The sequence below is a fragment of the Triticum aestivum genome, chromosome 2A (genome assembly GCF_018294505.1).
Source record: "Triticum aestivum cultivar Chinese Spring chromosome 2A, IWGSC CS RefSeq v2.1, whole genome shotgun sequence".
Classification (NCBI taxonomy): Eukaryota; Viridiplantae; Streptophyta; class Magnoliopsida; order Poales; family Poaceae; genus Triticum; species Triticum aestivum.
In genome coordinates, this window is record NC_057797.1 from 716440627 (window position 1) to 716454491 (window position 13865).

Below are 13865 nucleotides of genomic sequence, written 5' to 3' on the forward strand. Positions count from 1 at the left end.
GGTACTTGCCAAATACAACAACCATATCAAGATCACAAAGCATTGAGACAGACATAAGGTTGTATCCTAAGGACTCAACAAGCATGACTTTGTCCATGTGTCGATCCTTTGTGATCGCAACCTTACCTAGACCCAATACCTGACTTTTGCCTTTGTCAGCAAAGATGGTATGCTTCAAATGTGATGGAGATAATGGAGCATCCATCAATAGATTCTTGTCACCAGTCATGTGATTTGTACATCCACTATCGAGGACCAACTCAGTGGCTTTGGGTTGATCATCCTACAGATGAATTAGTGCAGCTTACAAACTCATATACTTCATCAGTGAAGAATATGACATCAATTCATTAGATCAATTTCATCAAGCAAAAGAACAGATAAAGCAATATGAGGATGTGAGAAATGAAAGTTCATTTCTTCATGATTAGCCTGCGTCCTATCAGGCATGCTCAGGTCTCCAGCAAATTCTTCAGACGATTACGTACGTCTGGAGACCTGACCCTGCAGAAGAGATTAGTTCTTTTTCTTCAACACCCACATCTGAAGGGGTGGCAAAGAGTTCATCATTCTGCGAGCTCCATACGAGAAGGATGGCATAGAAGCCAGTCCATTTCGTTTCACATAAGAGGGGTTAGAATAAGCATAAGAGTAAGCAGAGAAATTCTTTGAGGACTTATGGACATAATAATTTGAAGAATAATGCACATATCCATAATCCTTAGATCTTCCCTGTGAAACAGACGGGTTAGCACGATAATGTTCATATGAGGACTTTGATCCATATGAGGAATATGATCCATGTGAGAAGTTTGGTCCATATGAAGAATTTGATCTAGGGTTCCTATTCTTCACAGGTGACGTCATGATGACATTCACCTGAAGATTTTCAAGTCATCTTTTGGGAACCCAGATTTTCTTCATAGGGGAGTCGTTCCTGCAGTTAGTGCCAACATATCTAGCAAATACTTCACCATTCTGATTTTTGAACAGTTTATAGTTGGAGTCAATTGAATCATCATCAGAATGAGGAGATTCACATGCAAATCCAGATAAGTTAGATGGATCAACTGGAGGTCCCTTTGCAGCAACCCATGTAGTTTTGGGGTACTGCTCAGGCTTCCAATATGTACCATCAGCATTGAGTTTCCTCTCAAAGGCAATACCCTCTTTCCTAGGGTTCCTGTTGAGGATCTGCTTTTTAAGCACATCACAAAGAGTCTGATGCCCTTTGAGGCTTTTGTACATGCCAGTCATGTACAATTCCTTCAGCCCTGCATTGCCAGTGATACTAGCAATGTCCTCAAATGAGGAATTAGTGATAGCAGAGGCATGTGAATAATTTGAAACATTAGCAGCATTTGAACATTCTGGTGAAGAATTAGCAGATTCACGTTCAATGCATTTCAAACATGGAGGAACAAATTCTTCCTGAGAAGCGCTGATTTGTTGAGCAAGTAATGAATCCCGCTCCTTCTGAAGATCTTCGTAACTCACTCTTAGCTTCTCAAGATCTTGCTTTCTTTGAAGAAATTCATAAGAAAGCTTCTCATGATCAGATAAAAGAGTGTTATGTTGATCTTGAAGGGTGTCATGCTTAGTATGAAGTCTCTGAAGACTTTCAGCCAAAGCTTTTGACTGATCCATTTCTTCACCCAACATATCATCGCTCTTATTTAGCATGTAGTAAACTTTTTCCAAAGCTCTTTGTTGTTTAGTGGCAAGGGAAGCAAGTTTGACATAGTTGGGTCCAAATTCATCATCACTAGACTTGGATAGGTAGCATTCGGTTACCTCAGCATCTTTTGCCATAAGGCATGATGCAGAAGATGATGATTCTGGTTCGAATGTCATTGCTTTGAGAGATTCCTTGAAGTCCTCAAACCAAGGATCATGACAGGTTTGATGACCTTCATAGACCTCAGAGAGACGGTCCCAGACGAGCTTCGCATGATCGAGATGCATGATATTCCTAAACTGATTTTGTGACAGACTAGAGCAGATGACATCCTTCGTCGTGAGGTTGAGAAGAGTGTACTTGCGAATGTCATCAGCTTCCGCCATCTTGCACAGATCGGTCAGACCAATCTCAGTGACGGTCCACAGCTCGCTGTTCATCGCCATGAGGCGTTTCTTCATCATGGCCTTCCACTTGGGATACCCGTGACCGTTAAAGATGGGGCATGTCAGTTTCATCATACCTGCGATCGACATAACTAAAACTCCATGCGCTTAAACCAAAATCACACAGAACAAGGGAGTACCTTGCTCAGATACCAATTGAAAGTGCGTTATATCGACTAGAGGGGGGTGAATAGGCGATTTTTATGAAATTCTTCACTGAGGAATTTGCCGATGAGGAAATTCCTTAGTGAAGAACTACTAGCAGCGGAATGAGTACTCAAAAGTAAACATAACAGAATACAAGCATAGTCATCATGATGAAATCAAGACAGGCATAGAGTACAAAAGCGTAAGCACAGGATAACACAGGATGAAGACAAACAGACTGAAGAAATTGAACTAAGGAAATTGACAAAGTCTTCAGTCAAAGTCTTCAAACACAGATATGAACAAGCACACACCACGGTTATGAGGAAATGGAAGAGTTGAGGAAATAGAACCAGTAAGCTTGGTGAAGACAATGATTTGGTAGACCAGTTCCAACTGTTGTCTCAGTTGTACGTCTGGTTGGAGCGGCTGAGTATTTAAACTCGAGGACACACAGTCCCGAACACCCAGTCCTGAACACGCAGCTCAAGACACCCAGTCCTCACCGTATTCTCCTTGAACTAAGGTCACACAGACCTCGTCCAATCACTCGTGGTAAGTCTTCAGGCGACTTCCAAACCTTCACACACTTGGTCACTCGGCGATCCACAATTCCTCTTGGATGCTCTAGACCATGACGCCTAACCGTCTGGAAGAAGCACAATCTTAAAAGGTAACAAGCGTCGGATCTACACAGGATCAATATCTTCAGTGATGCTCAATCACTTGGGGTTTGTAGGTGTTTGGGTTTTGGGTTTTTCCTCACTCAATGATTTTCGCTCAAAGTCCTCAGAGGATGGGTTTCTCTCAAATGACAAGTGTCAGTTTCTATTGGAGCAGCCAACCAGCTAGTGGTTGTAGGGGGCGGCTATTTATAGCCTAGGGAGCAGCCCGACATGATAAGACATAAATGCCCTTCAATGATATGACTGTTAGGTGGATAGATATTTTGGGACAGCCGGCGCATATCACAGCAACGGTCGGAATTTTGAGTACCAAAATCCTCATGGCTATCATGTTCCTCACTGTGTAGGAAATCCGCACTGGCGAATTCCTAACTCCTCAGTCAGAACAAATTCCTCAGAGACTAGAAGAACTTTGTCTCTGTCACTGAAGAATATGACTGGACTGTATGAGATTTCCAATGGATTCACTCGAAGGAATTGGTAGGTGTAGGATTTTGAGTTGAGCATCACGTGGAAATGTTCCTTAGTATTTTCTCGACCCCCTTTAACAGTACGGTGTTTCCTATGACTCAAGAAAGAGAAAATGAAACTACGAAAACAAAAGTCTTCACGCTTCATGTTCCTCGAATGAATACCAAGTCTTCACGGTCACACCAATTTCTTCACTTTCAAAGTCTTCAGAAAGTCTTCAGAGATCCAAAGTATTTAGTCGAAGAACTTCATTTTTAGGGGTCGACTTTCTCTGTAAATATCAAACTCCTCATAGACTTATAGACCTGTGTACACCCACAAACGCATTAGTCCCTTAACCTATAAGTCTTCAATACACCAAAATCACTAAGGGGCACTAGATGCACTTACACATAGATTGGAGACCGGTGGATCTCTGTACTCCATCATTGGAGATGGAGGGGTTTTCTGTTTTCTATTTTCCCTAAGAGAGAGGAGTAGGTCCTAGTGTTTGGCATGATCTAGGGTTATGACTACTATGTGCTTGGAAGTTATTTACCTAGGATGATAACAATTAGCTAGTGGTTAACTTATGATGACGATGATGATGATGATGATGATGATGAGACATTACTATATCATTTTATGCTGATGATGAGTTGTTATATCACTACGATGATGATGAGACATTATTATATCACTATGATAATGAGACATTGTTGTATCAATGATGTGTGTATATTTTAAACTGTATAAAAATGTGTATCACTGTTGCATAAATACATCATAAATACGCATAAAAATACACAGAGTTGATAGTGGCACGGGGATACCGCGCTACTGCTAACATAAATAGCAATAGCGCGGGGCGTGACCCATTCTACTGCTAACCAATTAACTGTAGCGTGCTTGCTACCCTCATCCTAGTAGTGAAGAGACAAGACAAAAAAACACCAAAACATACATGCGCGCACACACATGCACATCGTGCATGAATCACAAAGAGCACCACTCCAAGCAAGTCCCGGGGGGAACCTTGACGGTGTCGCATTGCCAAGGTGACACATAGCCCAGACCGCACCACTGGCTCCAACCTAACGTCACCGGTTGAAACCCACTGCAAGCCTTTGTTATTCCATTCCCAGTGGAACGTTAACATGTTTAACAATAATTTTTTAAGAAACGTACCGAATTCTAAATGAAACAATCTTATTTTCAAGTGACAGGCAATATCCATTTCAACCAATTATTAAAGATAAAAGGGCTAATTGCATAGCTAATTGAATTCCTTTTCGAGGTTGATTTCATCTTGAAATTGCATTTGCTTCCTAATTATACCGAGAAAAAAATTAAGAATATTAGTAAAAGAAAGACTCCACAGGACATGAATGAATTCAGGTACATCACATACATTTTTTCCGGGGGTGGGAGGGTGGGGGTGCCTTCATCAGAAGGCACATTGCACGAGAAACACCACCACCGTGGACGAAGAGCACCAACCAGCCGAGACCAAACCATTGACACATCAAGATCATTGGCGCGGGCGAAGGTGGCGAGTGGCTCAATACGAACTGCTTCTTCTTTCTTTGGCAACAACATTATTATTTTAAAGTTAAGATGAAAGAATTGCAAACTAATAGCCCCATAGTTCGAATCGTTAGCAGGCTTACAACCCAGAAGGGAATTCACCATATCAAACACTATGAATTTATCATTCTACGGCCGTGGGCATGGCCTGTCATTTGCTCATCGATAACACGTTTAATTGCAAGCTTCTTATGCATTCTTCATTGCCAACTTTTCAAAACTAAAAGTACATTGTATTTCTTCAATAGGTGGTTTTGCCGGGCTCAACTCCGGATCCACACATAGAAAGTGACTTGACCAACTTAGCTGGTAAGCTTGATGGCGAATGATGGCCGGGTGAAGGTTTGTTTAACTTATATATATGACGAGCCACTAATCCACTATTATTACAATTGGTAATTAAGTTAGAGATCCTCTTCCAGTAGCCTCGTGTGTATTAGAACTGACTTATTGTGAACTAAATACAATTATTTCATGGTCCTATATATAAGCAACAAGAAACAACAAAATCGTCTAGAAAACGCTAACTAGTTAGATAGAATAGAAGAAGAAAAAGGAGACCCAATTGGGCGTACGTCTAGTCTAGACGCATGGCTTTGGGTGCTAGTAGCCAACGTAGGTGGCATTGGCGTTCTCGCAATGTGACAAGGTGCATGTCTGTCCGTTGTAGATGAGGTCGGCGTTCTGCAGCACGACGCCGTGGCACAGCACGCCGCACGGAGCAGCACGGCCACGGGCAACGTCGACGTGCCCTTGATGTTCTTGAACTTGATGTCCTCGAGGGTGACCCCGGAGAGGCGGAGACGTACCTTGCTCGCAGTTGTAGTAAGGGCAGTACTTTTGGTCGATGATGATGGGGGTCTGCACGTCCTTCATCACCATGTTCTCGAACAGCATGCGCGCGGCGAGGCTTTTGGTAGGGGAGTTCTCCCACGTCTTGATGCGGACGCCGTTCATGGTGCCCTGGAAGGTCATGTCGGTGACGTGGATGCTAGTGACGTTGCCCTCGCCGACGTAGCGGCCGAGGCTACCGACGCTCATGCCGTGGCCAGGGCCGTAGTGGACACGGGCGATGTATATGTTGTGGTTCCCCTGGCCGATGGAGATGCAGTCATCGCCGGTGCCGATGCGGGAGTCGGAGATGATCACGCCCGTGTTCCGCTCGATGTGGATGCCGTCCGTGTTGGGGCTGTTTTCTGGCGCGTGGATCTGGAGGTTGCTCATCCTCATGTTGTTGTTGTGCAGCAGCGCGATGTAGAAGAACTTGTTGTGCGGTTACGGGCATATTTCTTTAGGACTCCCATGAACCTCTCAAAGGGAGACATATTGTGTAGAAATACGGGGCCGAGAATGACAATCTCGTCGACTAGATGAACTAGGACGTGCGTCATGATATTGAAGAAGGATGGTGGGAACACCAACTCGAAACAGACAAGACATTGCACACATCACTCGTTAGCCTTGGTAGGATTTCTGGATCGATCACCTTCTGAGAGATTGCATTGAGGAATGCACATAGCTTCACAATGGCTAATCGAACGTTTTCCGGTAGAAGCCCCCTCAATGCAACCGGAAGCAGTTGCGTCATAATCACGTGGCAGTCATGAGACTTTATGTTCTGAAACTTTTTCTGACATATTTATTATTCCCTTTATACTCGATGAGAAGCTAAACAATGCGTGCATGCGTGGTATCCCTTGTTTGTCTGTCCTGAAAGGTTACTGAGAGCAGGTGATACGTCTCCAACGTATCTACTTTTCCAAACACTTTTTTCCTTGTTTTGGACTCTAACTTGCATGATTTGAATGGAACTAACCCAGACTGACGCTATTTTCAGCAGAATTGCCATGGTGTTATTTTTATGCAGAAATAAAAGTTCTCGGAATGACCTGAAAATCCACGGAGACACGTTTTGGAATAAATAAAAAATATTGGTGAAAGAATCAGCATCAGGGGGCCCACACCCTGTCCATAAGGGTGCAGGGCGCGCCCCCTGCCTCGTGGGTCCCCTAAGACTTCACCGACCTCAACTCCAACTCTATATATTCATGTTCGAGGAGAAAAAAATCAGAGAGAAGGATTCATCGCGTTTCACGATACGGAGCTGCTGCCAAGCCCTAATCTTCATCGGGAGGGCTGATCTGGAGTCCATTCAGGGCTCCGGAGAGGGGAATCCGTCGTTATCATCATCATCAACCTTCCTCCATCACCAATTTCATGATGCTCACCGTCGTGCGTGAGTAATTCCATCGTAGGCTTGCTGGACGGTGATTGGTTGGATGATATTTACCATGTAATCGAGTTAGTTTTGTTAGGGTTTGATTCCTAGTATCCATTATGTTCTAAGATTGATATTGCTATGACTTTGCTATGCTTAATGCTTGCTTGTCACTAGGGCCCGAGTGCCATGATTTCAGATCTGAACCTATTATGTTTTCATGAATATATGTGAGTTCTTGATCCTATCTTGCAAGTCAATAGTCACCTACTATGTGTTGTGATCCGGCAACCCCGAAGTGACAATAATCGGGACCACTGCCGGTGATGACCGTAGTTGCAGGAGTTCATGTATTCACTAAGTGTTAGTGCTTTGGTCCGGTACTCTATTAAAAGGAGACCTTAATATCCCTTAGTTTCCAATAGGACCCCGCTGCCATGGGAGGGTAGGACAAAAGATGTCATGCAAGTTCTTTTGCATAAGCACGTATGACTATATTCGGAATACATGCCTACATTACATTGATGAACTCGAGCAAGTTCTGTGTCACCCTATGTTATAACTGTTGCATGAGGAATCGCATCCGACATAATTATCCATCATTGATCCATTGCCTATGAGCTTTTCACATATTGATCTTTGCTTAGTTACATTTCCGTTACCATTGTTACGATTGCTACAAAAACTGCTACTGTTACTTTTGCCACCATTACCGTTACTTCCATACTACTTTGCTACTAAATACTTTGTTGTAGATATTAAGTCTTTCAGGTGTGGTTGAATTGACAACTCAACTGCTAATACTTGAGAATATTCTTTGGCTCCCCTTATGTCGAATCAATAAATTTGGGTTGCTTACCTCAAAGCCTGTTATAAGGCTTGTGCAGGCTTCGGTCAGTCCGCTCTTTACGGACTGAATCTTCTCAATCACTACACCCATGAGGGTACAGTGTTCCTCAATGATGGAAGCGCTTCGCAGCGCTTCCAGTAGAGTATTCGGTGCCTCTGGTTGGACAGAGGTCACCGGCGGAATGGGCACACCTCCTTTCGATTAGGGAGGCTGCTCGCCGGACTCCGGTGCCGTATAGGTCTCCAGGATAAAAGTAAGAAAATTAGACAAGTATTTATCTAATTATACAAGTAAGATTTTTTTTTCTTTTAGAAAGAAGATAAGAACAAGAGGCTCACCACGATGGTGTCGGCGACGAGATCGACGCGGGCAATCGATGGTGGTGAAGACGGGGACGGGACTTGACGGACCGCTAAACCTAGACAAATCTCGAGGAAAATGGAGCTTGGAGGTCAAGCTTCGAGAGGAGAAAGCTTAACTAGTGTGGCTCGGGCATTTCATCGAACACCTCATGTGCATAGGAGGTGAGCTAGAGCACCACAAAGCTCCCCCATCGCCAGCCAGAAAAAAAGAGAGCAGTGTGGAGTGCTTTGCTCGTCGGCGATGGGGTATATATAGGCACCTCATTGGTCCCGATTCGTGGCTGGAGCCGGGACAGAAGGTTGTGGGCCAGGAGCGTGGACCATTGGTCCCGGTTCGTGCCTGGAACCGAGACAAAAGGTTCCAGACGAACCGAGACCAATGCCCCACGAGGCCCGGCCGGCCTCCTGGGCTCACGAACCGGGACGTATGCCTCCATTGGTCTCGGTTCGTGACTGAACCGGGACTAATGGGTTGGCCAGGCCTGAACCAAAGCGTTGTTTTCTACTAGTGCACCATGATGAGACAATAAAACATTTGTTCTTCCAATACAAATTGGCTCGTTCTATATGGTCAGTCATCCAGATAGCTTCTGGCTTGTATCCTCCTTGTAGTGTTGCTAATGTATTTGCCAACTGGTTACATGGGATTGATCATAGGTTTAGAACTCTTCTTAGGGTGGGAGTGCTTGCCATTATCTGGTCGCTTTGGCTATGTAGAAATGATAAGGTTTTCAATGATAAAAGTACTTCTCTGATGCAGGTTATCTACAGATGTACCGGCACTCTTCGTTTATGGTTATCTCTACAACGCGTGGAGAATCGAGACCTGTTTACGGAGGTGTGTACACAATTGAAGGATACGGCAAGGGATATTTTTACCCAACATGGGTGGCAGCATGATCTTAGGATTGACCCACCTCCGCTTTAGGCGTTATACGGACTCTACATGTTTGTATTTTACCTTTTTTTTGTTCGTGCGAGAGGACTTTGTTTGGCTGTGCGCATCTTAATTATGCAGATGCCGGGTGTAATGCTTAAATATTTTAAGTAATAAAGCGCCCCTTTTCGAAACAGAGGGAGAAAAGAGGGAATTAAAACCCAGATTTTAATCTATTATTTCTAGCAACCATCAGACTAGAACTCTTAATTAAAATCTCACAATAATTTACATTGGCCAATAAAATATTCTTACAAATTCACCTTATCAAACATTATGGATTTATCAAATTCTACGGCCGTGGGCATGGCCTGTCATTTGCTCATCGATAACACGTTTAATGAGCAAGCTTCTTATGCATTCTTCGTTGGCATGTATCCTTTGCCAACTTTTCAAAACTAAAAGTACATCGTCTTTCTTCAATAGGTGGTTTTGCCAGGCTCAACTCCGGATCCACACATGGAAAGTGACTTGACCAACCTAGCCGGTAAGCTTCATGGCGAATTTGATGGCCGGGTGAAGGTTTGTTTAACTTTGAGTATATGACGAGCCACTAATCCACTATTACAATTGGTAATTATTAAGTTAGAGATCCTCTTCCAGTAGCCTCGTGTGTATTACTTCCTATGTTCCTAAATATAAGTCTTTTTAGGCATTTCAAATGGACTATAATATATGGATGTATGTAGATATATTTTAAAGCGTAGATTCACTCATTTCGCTCTGTATATAATCATTTATTGAAATCTCTAAAAAAAATATTTGGGAACGGAGGGGGTAGAACTGACTTATTGTGAACTAAATATAATTATTTCGTGGTCCTATATATAAGCAACAAAGAAACAACAAAATCGTCTAGAAAACGCTAGCTAGTTAGATAGATAGAAGAAGAAAAAGGAAACCCAATTGGGCGTACGTCTAGTCTAGACGCATGGCTTTGGGTGCTGGTAGCCAACGTAGGTGGCATTGGCGTTCTCGCAGTGTGACAAGGTGCCTGCCTGTCCGTTGTAGATGAGGTCGACGTTCTGCAGCACGACGCCGTGGCACGGCACGCCGCACCGGAGCAGCACGGCCACGGGCAATGTCGACGTGCCCTTGATGTTCTTGAACTTAATGTCCTCGAGGGTGACCCCGGAGACGTACCTGTGCTCGCAGTTGTAGTAAGGGCAGTACTTTTGGTCGATGATGATGGGGGTCTGCACGTCCTTCATCACCATGTTCTCGAACAGCATGCGCGCGGCGAGGCTCTTGGTAGGGGAGTTCTCCCACGTCTTGATGCGGACGCCGTTCATGGTGCCCTGGAAGGTCATGTCGGTGACGTGGATGCTAGTGACATCGCCCTCGCCGACGTAGCGGCCGAGGCTACCGACGCTCATGCCGTGGCCTGGGCCGCAGTGGACACGGGCGATGTATATATTGTGGTTCCCCTGGCCGATGGAGATGCAGTCGTCGCCGGTGCCGATGCGGGAGTCGGAGATGATCACGCCGGTGTTCCGCTCGATGTGGATGCCGTCCGTGTTAGGGCTGTTCTCGGGCGCATGGATCCGGAGGTTGCTCATCCTCATGTTGTTGTTGTGCAGCAGCGCGATGTGGAAGAACTTGCTGTTCACCGAGGTGATGTCGCGCACCACCGTGTTCTGGTTGTTCAAGAACATCACACTCTGCACGCCATCCATTTAGACATTTTAATCGTCAGATCGGATGTTATTATAACTAAATAGTTGATTCTCACTAACATATTTATCTCATGCAACCGTGTCATCTCATCACGCCATGAAAAATGGCCCACCTCAACACGCAACATGCATGCAAAATTAGAAGTCAAATGTTTTACTTATGTTATTCTCATCAATCATACTCAATAAGTATTTTGTAATTGCATGTGTGTTTCGTTTTAGTAGTTTTCATGTTGTAACATGCATGGGTGGATAGGATACTCACGGTGGGAAGGACTTTGCAATCCTTTCGGACGGGACACTTGTTAAATGGCCAGGAGGCGGCGCCCTGGCCGTCGATGACGCCGCCGTTCTGGCCGACCACGGTGAGGTTTGTCACCCACCCGAACTCAATCCAGTCATTGCCAAAACGCTTCAGATCCGTTGCCGCCATGAGCACCCCCTGGAGCAAGAAGGTGATGGCGAGGGCCTCGCAGGGGCCGTGGAAATGCGCGGGCCCGATGTAGTAGGTCCCCGGCGGGATCACCAGCGTCACCGTGCCAGGCGTCCCGCACGCTTTCTTCCATGCCGCCACCAGCGCCTGCATGCATGCGCGCCGCCAACATGAATCGCACGCACGTATGGATATCGATCGATCGAGCACAACGTAGATCATACCATACCAACGAAGAAGGGAACAAATTAGACGATCAATCTATGGAGGAAACGAACACGCACGCACGTACCTTGGTATCGTCGTCGACCCCGTTGCCTTTAGCGCCGAAGTTCTTGGCGTCGTAGGTGGTCACGTTCTCGGCCTCGGCCGCGGACACGCAGAGAGAGAGGACGCAGAGCAGCGCGTTGACGGCGACGGCCAGCGGGCGCGGCCGCGGCTCCATGATCGACTTGGCTGGTGAGCGAGCTCGCCTCCTCACCCGCAAGGCGCGCGACCCCGGCTAGCTAGCGGAGAATGAGATCCTGTGTCGACTCGACTTGGCCAGCTACTTAGCTCCTCCTAGGTGAGCAGCACGCCGTCTGCGCAGTTTAGGGCATGCCGGCGTCGATCGGCTTGGGGCAGTTGGGCTGTGCCTGGATCACGGCGGAACTGGAGACTGGAGAGCAGCGACGTGCGGACGTGCGGATGCGTATACGAGCCCGCGGGGGGCGCGCGGGAGCGCTGGCGCGCCTCACGCGTGGCGTACGAGGGCGGACCCAGCGACTGAAATCTTCGGATCTGGTCTCTAAACATAGAATCCCTGCACACCCTATCCAATCAGCCGCCGCGTGTCTGACCTCGTGATCATACGATGGTGCATGTGCTGTTCCTGATCTGAAGAAACAATATGTTGTTTAGTACTCCCTCCGTTTCTTTTTATTTTGCAGTCAAGGTTAAACTTTAACTAATTTTTATATTAAAAATATCAACATTCATAATATGAATCAATATTAGTAGATGCATCGTGAAATAAAAATTTTTTTTTGAGAGTATGCAAATTACGTATCATAGCTTTATAGAAGAAGAGAATTGTAAGTACAAGACGACTACCACTCGCTGCGAACAACCAGTGTAGCACAACTCCACACCCGGCTACCCACGACAACACAACAACAACACAAAAAGAAACCCAAAAACCGAAAACCTCGCCGCGTCTCGATCTATGTCGGTCACCTCGGAAGAACAACTGCTCCCAAAAGCTTCTCTTGTCGACACACCATCCCCCCTTGATGCCTAAAGGAGGTGGCAGGAGGATGGCAGGACTCGATCCGACCCGATGAAGGCACCATCGGATTCACCAGCGACGACCGTACATAGCACCAGAGATGAACGATGGGGGCAGCAGCGAACACCGGAGGAGTACACCATAGGAACTCCATGTCTCCCGGCACGATGCTGCCAACAGAGGAACGACGCCAAAGACGCCGCCATCGTACCGATCCATCACTGAATCGAGGCTTTTGCCCGAAGACAACTGCCAACACCAAGCAAGGGAGGGAATGGTGACACACTCGATGACGCCTCCAGGGAAGGGAACGACACCCACATGTGCCATCGTCGCCGGTCCGGCCAAAACCGAACAGCATACTCATTCGTAATGGCGCACATCTCCACTCCTCCAAGGTTTCGGGCAGCACTATCCAACATGCCTCACACCGTCGTCACCGGAGCAATCTGCCATCAAAGTCGCGCATCAATGGATCTCCCCCACCCACACTGCCGAGAGAACGCGGCCAAGACCAACAGCAACATCACGAACGAAGAGCAACCGCAACCAGCCATGCCGTGCAAGGGCGAGATCAGCCGTGTCGCCCTTCACCCACACTAGGGGACTGCCACCAGATCCGATCTGACCCGCACCTCCGAGCACTACACCCCCGCACCAGCTCTCCCGAGGCAGCACCGAACGCACCAAGGGTCCTTCCTGGCAGGGCCTCCATGGCGCCGCCGCCCCCATGGCTGAGCACGCGCCACCACCACAAGCAGTGCTGGCGCACCACCCTCGACCACCGCCCTGCAACGCACTTCACCGGCTCCACCGCCCCGCCGCGCCGTGCTCCGGCGAACGTCACCACGAATCGCGTCGTCGGCCCACCACCATGGCTGCCCTGGGGAGGTCCCGCTCCGCGTGAAGGGGGGCCGTCGAGGGGGCTCAACCAGCACCCACCGCCTTCGTCGGTCGGGAGCGGCCACCGCCACCGGCGCCGGCGACTGCAGCGGCCGGGGTAATGGATCTTGTTGGAAATATGCCCTAGAGGCAATAATAAATTGATTATTATTATATTTCCTTGTTCATGATAATCGTTTATTATCCATGCTAGAATTGTATTGATAGGAAACTCAGATACATGTG

At 46.7% G+C, this 13865-nt stretch overlaps 1 protein-coding gene and 1 pseudogene across 1 annotated transcript; both read right to left on the bottom strand.

Annotated features, from left to right (window-relative positions):
• Positions 1 to 5576: 5576 nt before the first annotated feature.
• LOC123191901 (exopolygalacturonase-like) lies at positions 5577 to 6269 on the bottom strand (annotated as a pseudogene).
• A 3868-nt stretch (positions 6270 to 10137) lies between these two features.
• On the bottom strand, positions 10138 to 12219 carry LOC123186132 (exopolygalacturonase). The gene is made up of 3 exons (XM_044597921.1): positions 11763 to 12219; positions 11303 to 11617; positions 10138 to 11022 (listed from the first exon to the last, which is right to left on the bottom strand). Exons 1-3 carry the CDS (start codon positions 11913 to 11915, stop codon positions 10285 to 10287), a joined length of 1206 nt encoding a protein of 401 aa, XP_044453856.1. The 5' UTR covers positions 11916 to 12219; the 3' UTR covers positions 10138 to 10284.
• Between the last annotated feature and the right edge of the window lie 1646 nt (positions 12220 to 13865).

What these genes read in the sequence shown, in the direction of transcription:
- LOC123186132 (XM_044597921.1), bottom strand. Translation starts at nt 11,915, where the DNA reads ATGGAGCCGCGGCCGCGCCCGCTGGCCGTCGCCGTCAACGCGCTGCTC. An exon ending in GGGTCGACGACGATACCAAG is followed by an intron (nt 11,618 to 11,762) that starts GTACGTGCGTGC and finishes GCATGCATGCAG; the next exon opens with GCGCTGGTGGCGGCATGGAA. An exon ending in ATTGCAAAGTCCTTCCCACC is followed by an intron (nt 11,023 to 11,302) that starts GTGAGTATCCTA and finishes GATGGCGTGCAG; the next exon opens with AGTGTGATGTTCTTGAACAA.